Source organism: Vulpes lagopus, chromosome 7, assembly GCF_018345385.1.
Source record: "Vulpes lagopus strain Blue_001 chromosome 7, ASM1834538v1, whole genome shotgun sequence".
Lineage (NCBI taxonomy): Eukaryota > Metazoa > Chordata > Mammalia > Carnivora > Canidae > Vulpes > Vulpes lagopus.
The window spans coordinates 67,372,872-67,386,447 of record NC_054830.1 but is presented as its reverse complement, the minus strand read 5'-3'; the positions used below and the strand labels follow the sequence as shown (position 1 = coordinate 67,386,447).

General features: G+C 36.9%; 1 protein-coding gene across 1 annotated transcript in view; it reads right to left on the bottom strand.

Annotated features, from left to right (window-relative positions):
• SVEP1 (sushi, von Willebrand factor type A, EGF and pentraxin domain containing 1) overlaps positions 1-13,576 on the bottom strand; it is a 183,592-nt gene that overhangs the window by 105,196 nt on the left and 64,820 nt on the right. Inside the window, 3 exon segments of the mRNA XM_041761195.1 lie at positions 691-809; positions 3,410-3,607; positions 10,989-11,168. Coding sequence (XP_041617129.1) covers positions 691-809; positions 3,410-3,607; positions 10,989-11,168 — 497 coding nt within the window.

Here is a 13,576-nt window from a genome sequence, read left to right as displayed (position 1 = left end):
TTCTATATATATTCAACAGAATGATCAGAACAGCTTTTGTGTGTGCGCTGGGGCTCCCCACCCTGATACATCCTAGCTGGCACAATTTATACATGTTTACAGGCAGTTGTGAAAACAATATACCACAAAAGCATCTTCGTGTAGGTGAATACTAACGGTGTGGATTCAAGTGGAGTTAAATCCCAAATGAATTCCTTTTCTAACATCTGATGGGTAATTATCTTAAGCTGCCACATATAATATTGAAATACTGTGTTCTGAATAAAATACTGTGTTAGAGAAAGCTGAATTCAAAACACAGTGATCTCTCCTTCGCATTGGCCAGAATGCAATCCTTTGAGGTTCATATGTTAAAAGATATATTCATGAGCAGGAATTAAGATTGTTTCCACATTTTTTTCTTAAAAGATCATCCCAGCCTCGTAAGGAGCAAAGAATTCTTAGTCACGTTATCTTAGTGGGTACATAATACATCAAATCTATGCAATAAAAAAGTTTCCGTTTCAGAGATTTTTATCTGAGATTTCTAGTCAAAAACACAAGGCTGATCATTCTCCTATCCAATGAGATATTAATATGCATGAGTACAGTTTATATAGAAGTACTATCATTAGTGTATTAGTAAATCTTCAGGATCACACATATTTAGAATCTATTTGAAAAGAACACAAATATTCGCATAAACCTTACCTTTTCCCCAGAGTTGTCTTTAGCTGTTGGGATTTGCCAGGTGATATTAGCAGAGTCTTGCTGTTCCTGAGTCTTAGCCTCTATGTCCTTAGGACAGCTGATTTGAGGAGCCTCCACATCTGACGCAGAAAATGCACAAATCAGTGAGAAGATTGATAATGTCATTCTAAGTCATTTAAGAAAAAGGTAAAAATATATGAATACTCTGTGACTCGGTTTTTACATCCCACCTCCAGATTCATTTGGAATATGCAACTGCCTTGCAGCGTGGCTTGTGAGGCCTTTCCTGAAATGGTACCCACTGACCTCTCAGCTACCAGAAGTCATTCTCCACGCTGGATACCCACGTTCCCATGAAAATGCCATGGTCTTTCTTGCACCTGGGCCTTTGCCCATGGTCTTTTGTGTGCCTGAGTCAAGGCCCTCTTCCCGCTTGGGAACACAAGGCTGATCATTCTTCTATCCAGTAGGTATTAATATGCATGAGTACAGTTTACATAGGGAGTACTATCATTAGCGTTATCATTAACTCTTCAGTATCACACATATTTAGAATCTATTTGAAAAGAATGCAAATATTCGCGTAAACCTTACTTTTAATAAGGTAATAGCTTTAATAGCTCCTTGTTCTTTCTCAGCTTAGACACAAGCACCTCAGGAAGTGTTCCCTTGGCTGGTTCTCACGGCCCTCCATCCTTCCTGACCATAAAACTCAACATGCCATTTTGAAATTGAATTTTCTCCCCCTGACAAGAATTCACATTTGTTGAAGGCCAGGATATCTCTTGTCCCATTGGGTTAAATAGTGCCTGGCAAACACCCGAAGCTTGGTAAATATTTTTGAGTGAAATAAAGAAACAGAGAAAACAAATGTTGACTGTGGTGGGAAGGAACCACACGAGGAAACAAGGCTGTTGAGTAGAATTAATTAGCAGTGCTAAAATGCATTGTCAAAAAAACACATTTAGGCCAATGATATTTTTTGCAGTGTGGAACTTTGCAATACAGATACTGGGTTAGAGGTGGTAACTTTAAACGTATGCACATCAGTCACTGTAGAGCTAAGTTCTTTTTTTTTTTTTAAGATTTTATTTATTTATTCATGAGAGACACAGAGAGGCAGAGACACAGGCAGAGGGAGAAGCAGGCTCCCTGCAGGGAGCCCGATGCAGGACTCGATCCCAGGACCCTGGGATCACGCCAAAGGCAGATACTCAACCACTGAGCCACTCAGGAGCCCCTAGAGCTAAGTTCTTAATTTATAATGTAAGAGTTGCCTTCTTTTAACTTGTGTTAAATTAGGTCTTCTATAACTTGCAGCTGAATATATCAGAGTTGATAATTATACTTTCTTGTTTCTTGAAAACTTTATACAATTTATATTTTCTCTTTCTTAGAGGGGCTGATACTTGGACATTTTTTCCCTACAAATATGCATTTGCATACTGACTCTGAAAATCTAAAAAAGTAGTTGATTTTTCATTCACACTTGAATAATAGGTTAACTTGGAGTTGGAATTTAAAGTTTCTATCTATTTCCTTTCTGTATTCTTTGGACATTCCTGTATTTTCTTCAGGCATTTATAGTTGTAAATGAGAAGTAAAGTATAATGTAGGTCCGGTTCTTGTTTCTTTTGTGCGATTTCTCTTCTCTCTCTGGAAACTTATTTAAGATTTCCTTGTTAAACTCTGGACCTCAGAAATTTTGCCAGTAGTGAAAATATGCCTGTCTAATAGTCAGGGGCTCTGAGTGATCTCACATTTCAAGTTTGGCTCAGAGAAGCTTCCTTCGACCCGTAAGAAAATTCTTCTCCATCTACCTCCCCCTCTCCTTCTGGAACTCTTTATTAAATGGACACTGGGGCTTTTTCCTATAATAATAATAAAATACTTTAATATAATATAATATATACAATAATATATAATAATATAATATATTGTATTATATATAATAATATAATAATTTCTCCAATCTTAGGGAACTCTCAATTTGGTTCTTCAAATCACTAATACCATTTTCAACAACTTCTGTTCTACTTTATCCTTCTCCTAGAGATAGTTATGATGTTTTTACTTCTAAGAACAATTTCTTATTCTCAATACCCCCTTTTTCATAGCAGTCTGTTCTGGTTGTAAGATGGCAACGTCCTCCTATGAAAGTCATGGGACACTGGCTTCAAAGGGCTGATAACTTGCTTATTTGGGCACCTGGGGGGCTCAGCTGGTTAAGTGTCCAACTCTTGGTTTCAGCTTGGGTCATGACATTAGGGTTGTGGGATCGAGGCTTGCATCAGGCTCTATGCCGAGCATAAAGCCTGCTTGGGATTCTCTATGTATCTCTCCCTCTGCCCCTTCCAACCTCCTAAAAAACACAAATCAAGGTGCTGATAACTTGTTTCTTTTTAAATTGATTCAGCCCCATGGGCTTTATATGGACCAGAAATTCCTCAGACATTTTTATCTCCTGATTGAAACCTTACCTGATTTCCAGCTTTAACATTATCCTTATATTCTCTTTCTTCTGTTATTGCCTGGCATTTTATAGTTGGATTTTGTAAATCCATCATCTTGACACAGAAACCCTAAGTATATAAGAACAATACCTACCACTTTATTATGGATTTGCAGCAAAAGCTGCAAAGAGAGACTGCCCCGCAGTGTCCCAACATGTCATTATATAGGAATTTCGTGTTCAAGCTGACCGATGTAGGGGACCTACCTTTACAAACAGCCGTCTGAACTTTGGCACTCCACTTTCCAGAGGTGGTACATCTCACTTCTTCTCTGATGCCCGATAAGATGAATCCTTGGCGGCAACTTAGTTGACAAATCGTCCCAGGTCTGGTGGGCTGCTTGCCACAGCTGGGCGGGGAGATGATGACACCTCTGGGCTTCTGGAAGGTGGAGCAGTAGCGCTCTATTGTAGGGAAATGAAAAAAATGTTATTTGAATTCCCACAAATTCCAAGAAAGACATAATTGTGCTGCCTTGGAATTGACATAAGTCACTGAACGCTATCTGTTTACGAGGCTGAATATATGACATATTATAAATAATGTATAAACTGTATCTCTTTGGTTATCTCGTGTTATTTTGTCAGTGTGTCACTACCTTGGAAAACTTCTAACTGATATTTTAATGAATGCCAACTGTGACTTTTAGTGCTTGCTTGGCGCACATTCTTTCAGTTTGCAGAACATTTATGGCTATAAAATAGAAAATCGAAAATTAGGGCACTTGGGTGGCTCAGTCAGCTAAGCGTTTGACTTCGGCTCAAGTCATGATCCGGAGTCCTGGAATTGAGCCTGGAGACAGGTTCCCTGCTGAGCTCTCCCTCTCCCTCTGCCTGCCTCTGCCCCTACTTCCCTGCTCATGCTCTCTCTTGCATTCTCTCTCTCTCAAAGAAATAAATAAAATCTGAAAAAAAAACCCCAGTAAATTAGAGTTCCTCTTTCATGGATTAAGCAATATATTCAGCAACCAATCTCCATTTTATGAGTTTTTTTTGCTTCCATCTTTAAGTGAGCACATTATGAGAAAAGGTTTATTCCCTCCCTCAAATCATAGGGTCATAGTTGCGGCCCTGACCCTTCATGTTATCTTTGGAATAGATGAAGGAGGCAAAATGCAATGGAATGGAAAATCACGACAATGACTTAATGAAGGGTGTGTGTTCGTGTGTGTGTGTGTGTCCCCACCCATGTGTGCACGTTTATTTGTTTTGTTATGACTCTATTGGCAGCACTGCCAGCATCTTTAGTCTGTATTTCCCGTGTAATAATTGTTAACATTTACTCCACACGTACTATGTGCCCAGCACTATTCTAAGTGCTTTACATGTTTTGACTCATTCAGTCCTTTGCACTAAGGGGAATTGTTCTCATTTCACTTACAGATGAGAGTATTGAGATACAATTATGGGGAAGTTACCCACAATCAACGTGGGTAACAAGGTCACCTTGCAGTACGTGGCCGACTGTGTTCTCCAAACACTTCACTACCATGCCTCCTCCCTGAAATTTCTTTCAAACCCCTGTGACATGAAAAGCAATTTTTCCTGAGAAATTGGTTTGTGTCTTTATTTTTGCACAGTATGTGCCAAATGACTGCCCAGACTTTCTGTTCTGCTGTGATGAAGAGGAGAATTAGAGTAAAATTTGTGGTTCAAATGCAAAGACCATGCGAGGCTCAATATCCTTTACTTAAGGAAAGTAAGGATTTAAATTCAGAAAATTTTTAAATTTTAAAAATTCAGAAAATTTTAAATTAAAATTTAAATTCAGAAAATTATCATTTTGACTGTGGTAATCATTGAAGATTTTGTTCCCTGTTAATATTCTCTTTTTTATTGTTTGCTTATTTGGGTATTTTGGGTAAGCATTTCTTCAATTTTTAAATTCAGAAAATTTCTTCAATTTTTAAATTCAGAAAATTATCATTTTGACTGTGATAATCATTGAAGATTTTGTTCCCTGTTAATATTCTCTTTTTTATTGTTTGCTTATTTGGGTATTTTGGGTAAGCATTTCTTCAATTTTTAAATTCAGAAAATTTCTTCAATTTTTAAATTCAGAAAATTATCATTTTGACTGTGATAATCATTGAAGATTTTGTTCCCTGTTAATATTCTCTTTTTTATTGTTTGCTTATTTGGGTATTTTGGGTAAGCATTTCTTCAATTTTTAAATTCAGAAAATTTCTTCAATTTTTAAATTCAGAAAATTATCATTTTGACTGTGATAATCATTGAAGATTTTGTTCCCTGTTAATATTCTCTTTTTTATTGTTTGCTTATTTGGGTATTTTGGGTAAGCATTTCTTCAATTTTTATATAATCTAATCTACTGATTTTATTTCCATTGCTTTTATGCTTAAGTTCTGAAATCAGTTAACAGTCACATGTTTTATCTATACTCTCTTCTCATTTATAATGGGTTTATTTTTTAATTTATATTTTAAAATTTATGAAGAATTGATGTCAGGGCCTGGTGTAAATTAAAGACATACAAGAATTACATTTTGTTTCATTTGTTTCTCCCAAGGAGCTAGCCAATTGTTCTATTTTATAAATTGAATAAATCTTTTCTTCTCAACTGACCTGTGATGCTTCCTTAGTAACATGAAACTCCTAAGTTTCAGGATTTATTCAGTCCTATTGAACTATATGGCAGTATTTGCAAACTCTTCACTTTTGTAGTTTTAGTACATATTTTAAAACCCAGGAGACCTACTTTCTCTTTACTATTCCTTATTACTCTTCCCTTTTTTCATGATTTTTCCTATATCTTCTTCCAGATAAACTCAAGAATCACTTCCAAATTCCAAAAGGGGGGCACAAAGAAAGTCTCTTTGTGGGTATTAATACCCTCTTCAGGGTATTAAATGAGATTGCATTTTACCCATATACATATCTAGAGAGAACTTAGGTTTTGATAAAATTTCATAAAAATTCTTAAGTGTTCCTTTTTGTCTCTAACATTTTGTAATCTGTGTCACAAGTTCCACACACTGTTGTTTGGGGTTATTCTTCCTTATTTTTTATTTTGCAAGGATCTTCTGATTGTGATTTTCACTGTGTACTCTGTTTATCATTGTATATGAAAAGTTCTTTATTTGGTATTCTTATGACTTCAGTGAACTCTCAACTCTCTTAGTAGATTCATTTCATTTTGGGGTAGACATGTAATCTAGAAATGATGATGGTTTTAAGTCCCCAAAGCTCCAATCCTATGATTTATTACAAGTGTTCCAGCTCTGAGAACAATGCTAAACAATATGGATGATTCTGGGCATCCTTTTCTCTCCTTGGATTTCATAAGACTGCCTATACTGTTTCCATAAGTGGCTGCAGGTTTAAGAAGGACATTCTTTTTATTATGTCAATTATCAATATGAGTTTCTTAGAATTTTATTGAAAATGTGTTTTAAATGATGATGAATGACACTTTCATCCTCTGCTAAGTAACCATATGAATTTCTCCTATTTGTTATAATGAAATAATTTATTATGTTGATAGAATATATCTAATTTTATTTAAGCCCTTCTGCATACTTAGGATAAACTGCTTGTTTTGACAGGCCATTCTTTTGAATATGAATTGGTAGTATATTTGATGTCAGAGTTTACTATCTGCTTTTAGCTATCAAGTTGGCAACTTGTAATAGTTTGATAATATATTTAGTTTCCCGTTATTTGGGCCAAGTTATATGGTATAGAGTTACTGCTTCTGAAAAGTTTAGAAGAGTTTCACTGATCCCTCCATCATTTTTGGAGAAATTAATACTCTAATAACATTTTCTGGGTTTTTTAAAAGATTTTATTTATTTATTCATGAGAGACACAGAGAGAGAGAGAGAGAGAGAGAGAGAGAGAGAGAGGGAGAGAGAGAGAGGCAGAGACCCAGGCAGAGGGAGAAGCAGGCTCCATGCAGGGAGCCTGATGTGGGACTCAATCCCAGGTCTCCAGGATCAGGCCCTGGACTGAAGGCAGGTGCTAAACTGCTGAGCCACCCAGGCTGCCCACATTTTCTGTTTTTTATAAGTAATTATACACTTGCATTTCTACTTTTTTCTTGATTCATTTAAAAAATTTCATTTCATAGAAAATCATAAATAATATCATGAATTTTTAACATGTGCACAAATTTATGTACAGTTTTTTATTATTCTTTGAAAAACTTCAGGCCTCTATATACTTTGTTATGGCTTCTTAGAATAATTTTAGTTTTGTATTTTTCTTACTTATATTTAAATAATCTATTACTACAGGGGCACCTGCGTGGCCTAGTCAGTTATGCACCCAACTCCTGGGTTTTGGCTCAGATGATGATCTTGGGGTCCTGAGATCCAGCTCCACATCAGCTCCACACTTAGCATGGACAGAGAGAGTCTGCTTGAGATTCTCTCTCCTTCTTCTTCTGCCCCTCCCCTTGCTCATGCTCTCTCTCTAAATAAATTAATAAAATCTTCAATAAAATAAAATAAATATCTAAAATAATATGACCTTATTCAAAGATTTCCCTCTTAGCCATTCTATGGCATCCCATCTCCCTTTATAACTCATTTGCCTTAATTATTAATTGTATTTCTTTCAAATTCTATTGTAATCATTATTTTCCTAATTTTTGGATTAATGTTTAATTATTTTCATTCTTTCTATTTAATAGTGTAAGGATTTATAACTATAAAATTACATCAGTGTATAATTTAGCCCATATCTCATAACTGGTTTTAGGAGATTTTCTTTTTTCTTTTTTTTTAAAGATTTTATTTATTTATTCATGAGAGACACAAAGAGAGAGGCAGAGACACAGGAAGAGGGAGAAGCAGGCTCTACACAGGGATTCCAGGATTGTGCCCTGAGCTGAAGGCAGGTGATAAACCTCTGAGCCACCCAGGTGTCCCAGTTTAGGAGTTTTTCAACTTCAATTTTTATCTTTGAAAAATTATATTTTTTAATTTCTCATTTGTCCACTTAACTCATTTCCCTTATCTCTCTTTGTATCGGAATCTATACACTTCTGTGGTTTTGTCTGGTTCCATAATTTAGAAAATGTTAAGAACAATCACTAATAATGATTTTTAATAACACTGATACTGTTACATATATTTCAAATAACCAAGCTTTTTTATGCTGGTTGCCTTTTAATAATGTAAAGATGTAATAATGTAAAGAATTCATTTAAAGTACAGAAATTTAAATATTTATGTATTCAAATCTATTCTTCTTTTCTTTTTAGTCTTAGGAAAATTCAGATTGTTTTTTATATGATTAGAAAGTTCTCCTCCATAAAATCTGTATCTTTTCTTATATTTCACTCCTTAATTTGCCTGATTTAATAAATTAAAATAATTTAGTGATTTTTTTGGGGTAGGTATATAGTGGAGTCAAAACTAATTTTTACATAAACATTTTTCCCCATTGATATCTGGAATTTATTGAGTGTTATATTCTTCTATAAATGAATGTTTATTTCTACATCATATTTAGTCATATGTAGCTCCACTGTTCTGTGTATCCTTGTACAATTAATGTTCTATTTTAATTACTGTGGGTTCTTATGATGGCAAAAATAAGTTCTCCCTCATTTTATGTCATGTCAAAATTTTTTCTATTTTGTGCTGGTCTATTTTTCAATACATATTCTATTCATTTCTATCAACTTTTTAAAATCAGAATTTTCACAGTGATTACGGTTGCTGTCAGAATTTGGAGGCTACAGTAAATTGTTCCCCAATAAACTGTAAATTGGGACTCAATTTTCTTTTGATAGTTACACAAATCCACCAAGATTTGCATAGGCTTTAAATCATTACAGAGATATGCACAATAATTTTAAAGAGAATTGACAACAGAAAAACCTTATTAGAGACATTACTATTTCTAATGAAAGATTGGGTCTCTCATAAGAAGAGGCAGTGAGTCACGGAAACAGGCAAAGAAGTGATTCTCAGGAGTAAACAGTATTTACATAGAAAATCTAGCCTAAGGAGACATTATCCCAACTAAAGAGGTTTATTGAGATTTATTGTCCCATTTTAAAGGCATCTTTTTTATGGTGATAGATCCATCACCTTCACTTCATTTAATTCTGTGGAATATCTGAAGAAGCTAACTCCTTTTATTTTGGTTTTATGCAACCTAAGTGTGTTCTCGATTTGGATGTCCTTGTAGCTTCTACCTACAGGGAAACAGGATGCTTCTCAGACCTAAGTCTTACAGTCCCATTAACAGTAGGTATCTCATTGCTAATGAATTGAATTTTTGTTTCATAGTCAATTTCATTTTCCTATCCAAGAGAGATTAATCTCTTCTTAGTATGAGAATATCAGTTTTTCTGAGTTTACACAGTGAGAGTCAATTCTTGGACTTTTAAGTGAATCTGCCCCCCACACCCTGTAAAGTCAACAACTTTCCTGGTGATACCTTCCTTTTCTATCAGCCATGGATTCAATACCAGATTATAATAGAACAAACCTGTAAATCAATTTGGAAGGAACAGACATATTTATAATATCTAGTTTTTTTGGAAGTTGTTTATTTTTATATGGGAAACAAAGACAAAAGAAAAAACTTAAATTTCCTGACTACCTACAGCTCACTGACAAGTCCTTGAAATAGGCAGAATGACATTCCTCTAGGAGCTCAGCTGCCCTGATGTTGACTCTTTGCTAAGGGCAAAAGACAATCTTAGCCTGACTCCCCAGGATTCTGTAAGTCTCCTTTAATATATAAAAATTCCTTTGGAAACTTCTTTTATCTCTACGCTCCCCATGATATATATTAGCAGATCAACCTCCAAGCATATGGCCCACTGATACTTTTCTAAAGGGTCTCATAACTGAGTTTTTACTAAACAGCAATACATCACCTTTTCCTAATAGCTGGCCCCCTCAGGATCCTTGTTTCCAAACTACCTTGGAGGCTTGTGCTATCCCTACCCCCTCCCAACTTGGAAGTATATAGTCAGTCACCTGTCACAACCCCAGTGCAGCTCTTTCTGCCCTTGGGTCCTGTCCCCGTGCTTTAATAAAATCACCTGGTTGCACCCAAGACATCTTAAGAATTCTTTCTTGGCTGTGGACTCCCAGCCCCAACACTTCTACATCAATTTAATTATACACCTGCCATGCTCCTAAATATACTATATCTGACATACAATAAGGATTCAGTAAATGGCAGTTGTTCTCTCTTTCATCATCATCATCATTATTATTACCATTGTTATTTGTATCTACTATGTAAAAGAAGCAACAAACTGGAAAAGTTCCTAAAGTTATTCATTCTGGACCCAATTTCGGTAGTGAGATGTCATGAGCTTCATGAAGGACAAGGCAAAAAAAAAAAAAAATCTTCCAATGAAGGAGAATATTATGGTCTATCCTAAGTTTCACTGGTTCTTAATATTATCCTTTCATCAACAAGGTAAAAGTCACTGGTATTTAACAAAGCAAGGGATCACACAGCATTTTCTTTTTTTTAAAAAAAAAAAATCTATCCAAATTGTTAGATTTGTTAAAAAAAACAAAAAAAGTTAAAAAAATCATCACCATTTGCAGCTGTAAACTTCAGTGACTTGGAAAATGGGATCCTGGCGTAGATGTGTTTTTACCAGTGGAGAGAAATTAAACAATGTATTAGTTTATGTGCCTGTGTCTCTGTGCACCCATATATAGGGATGTGGAGTTATTACATCCATTATGAATCAATTTTTGGTTCTAGGTCTTCACAGAAAAGAGTAGAAATCAGAGAGCAAGAGAAATAAATCACCAAAGGCACCATGCCTTCCATGACTTACCCACACACCGGGGTTCTAGACCATCCCACTGGGCATTTGCTTGACAAGTAAGCTTAGCACTTCCTTCTAGTCTGTACCCATCATCACAGGTAACCAAACACATCGTCCTATAGGACATTTCCCCTGTAGAACAGCTGATGCGGCCATGTTTGGGCTGGCGGAGATGAGGGCATGTTCTTACTATATAAAGTGAAAACAATTAGGTCACATTTTACTAAATAAAGACAAAAATTATAAGTTTAATAATGCCTACACATTGCAAGCAAGAACATACTTAAAATGGCAAGGAGTAAGTAATGCACCACCATGTTCTGAGCTAGCGTGAGACAATTAAAAACATGTGTTTTGTCAGGCGTGCTGCCCACGCAAAAGCACTGTGCTCAGCCAGCCACCTGCCCACAGGAGGGAAACTTGGGTTATCTGAGGAGTCTGGTCCTAGATGGATGATGACACCTGTAGATTGGAGGTGGCTGACAGTGGGAGGTATCTGCAACCCTCAGCTGGGCTTTTGCTGTGATTTTCCAAAATATGATCCAACAAAAGGAAGGAGTCTTTTCCAGCGCTGGGATTCAGGTTCATGATTAACTCCATTCTCAGATCTCATGGGCATATGGGCATATTCTGGGTCTTTTAATGTTCCCAGCCTCTGAAAAGCTGTCCAGCCTCTGCAATCTTAAATTTCAGTACCTTCCTCCCTGACCGTAACTCTGGTCCTTTTAGCTTTTTAACCCAAGACACTTACTGCAAATCCTCATTCATTATGCCAATGTTGATGTATGCGTTAACATTGTTTTGTTTGTGTGTTTTGCTGCTATGGCAAAGATGGCCAGTTGCCAACCCAATAACATTCTCCCAGTTTTATTCAACATAGACTACAAAGAGCTAGAAGGTAATAGCTGCTTACCTCCATCACAACAAATGACAGCCAATGATATATAGGCTGTGTGGGATGTCTGGAAAAGCTTTTAAATGGAGACTTTTTTTTAAAGACTTAGTATGAAATTTTATTTTTTTATTTAAATTCAATTAATTAACATATAGTGTATTATTTGTTTCGAGGTAGAGTTCAGTGATTCATCAGTCTTATATAAAAGCAGTGCTCATTACATCACATGCCCTCCTTAATGTCAGTTAATGAAGACTCTTTCAATTGAGAGTACTTTCTGCCATCTCCTCCTCTTTTGTCCTGAAATATGGACATGAGGGCTAGTACCCCAGCATATTACAGTATAAATATAGGATACTATTACAGGATAACTATCATGCACTAAGATGGTAGAGCAAAAAAATTAAAGAAGCCTGGGTCTCTGATGACAATGGAGCTACTGCACCAATTTAGGATTACCAGTTTCTCTTCTTCTTTTAGATGAGATAAAAATAAACTCTTAATTGGCTTTGTTATTTGGGTCTTTGATACCAGTAGCTGTACATAATTCCTAATTTCCTGTGCCCAGCACCCATTCACTTTTCCTTTGCTGATTTCCTAGGGAAAGATCTCTCCCCACTATCAGTTCATGGGATTTGTGTGTGCTCCAGCCCTGCTCAGAGGTAGAGCGCTGTGGCCTAGGATCACATTTCCCTGGTCTGGTAAGAGAGCAGATACGACTGGTGACATAATTCCTCTTTCTATTAGCTTCAAAAATTACAATAAGAGAGCACTTAGGGGGTATTTACTAGGCCCTTGATGCTAGAAATGTCCCTGTGCCTCAGTCAGGCTCAACACCATCAGCAGAAGTGCCATGGGGTGTCCAGAGAAGCATGTATTTTCCCAGTACTGCTAATTCTAGCTCGCTAGCCTCAAGACAACATCAGAGAAGCTCTAAGAGGGCATCTTACTGCTCCTGCTTCTGCAGGCCCCCAAACAGCATCTGTGCTCTAAGGTCTCCTGGCAAGATTTTTCTCACTGCCCAGCCCACAAGAATCCCATACTGTCTCTTAGGGTCTATCTCAATGAATCCCATGACACCCTATATTCCTGTTTCTGATGATCTCTTAGGAAGCCCAAGGCTCCAAAGCTATCCTTCAACTACCAGGATCACCATGTAGTTCAAATCTTTTTTTTTTTTTAAAGATGTATTTATTTATTCAGAGAGGGGGGGGGGCAGGCAGAAACATAGGCAGAGGGAGAAGCAAGGCTCCATGCAGGGAGCCCGACGTGGGACTCGATCCCGGGTCTCCAGGATCACACCCCGGGGCTGCAGGCAGCGCTAAACCGCTGCGCCACCGGGGCTGCCCATGTAGTTCAAATCTAATTTACAAACTCTTGCACCTGTCCTCTGGAATACATGATCAGTCTTCAGTAAATCCTCTCATATCCTAAACTTCACTTATTGTCTTTTCTTTCACTTTCTTACCCTCATCAAAATCTTATTGCCTCTTTTTTTTTTAATTTTTTTTTTTAATTTATGATAGTCACACAGAGAGAGCGAGAGAGGCAGAGACACAGGCAGAGGGAGAAGCAGGCTCCATGCACCGGGAGCCCGACGTGGGATTCGATCCCGGGTCTCCAGGATCGCGCCCTGGGCCAAAGGCAGGCGCTAAACCGCTGCGCCACCCAGGGATCCCAAAATCTTATTGCCTCTTATAGA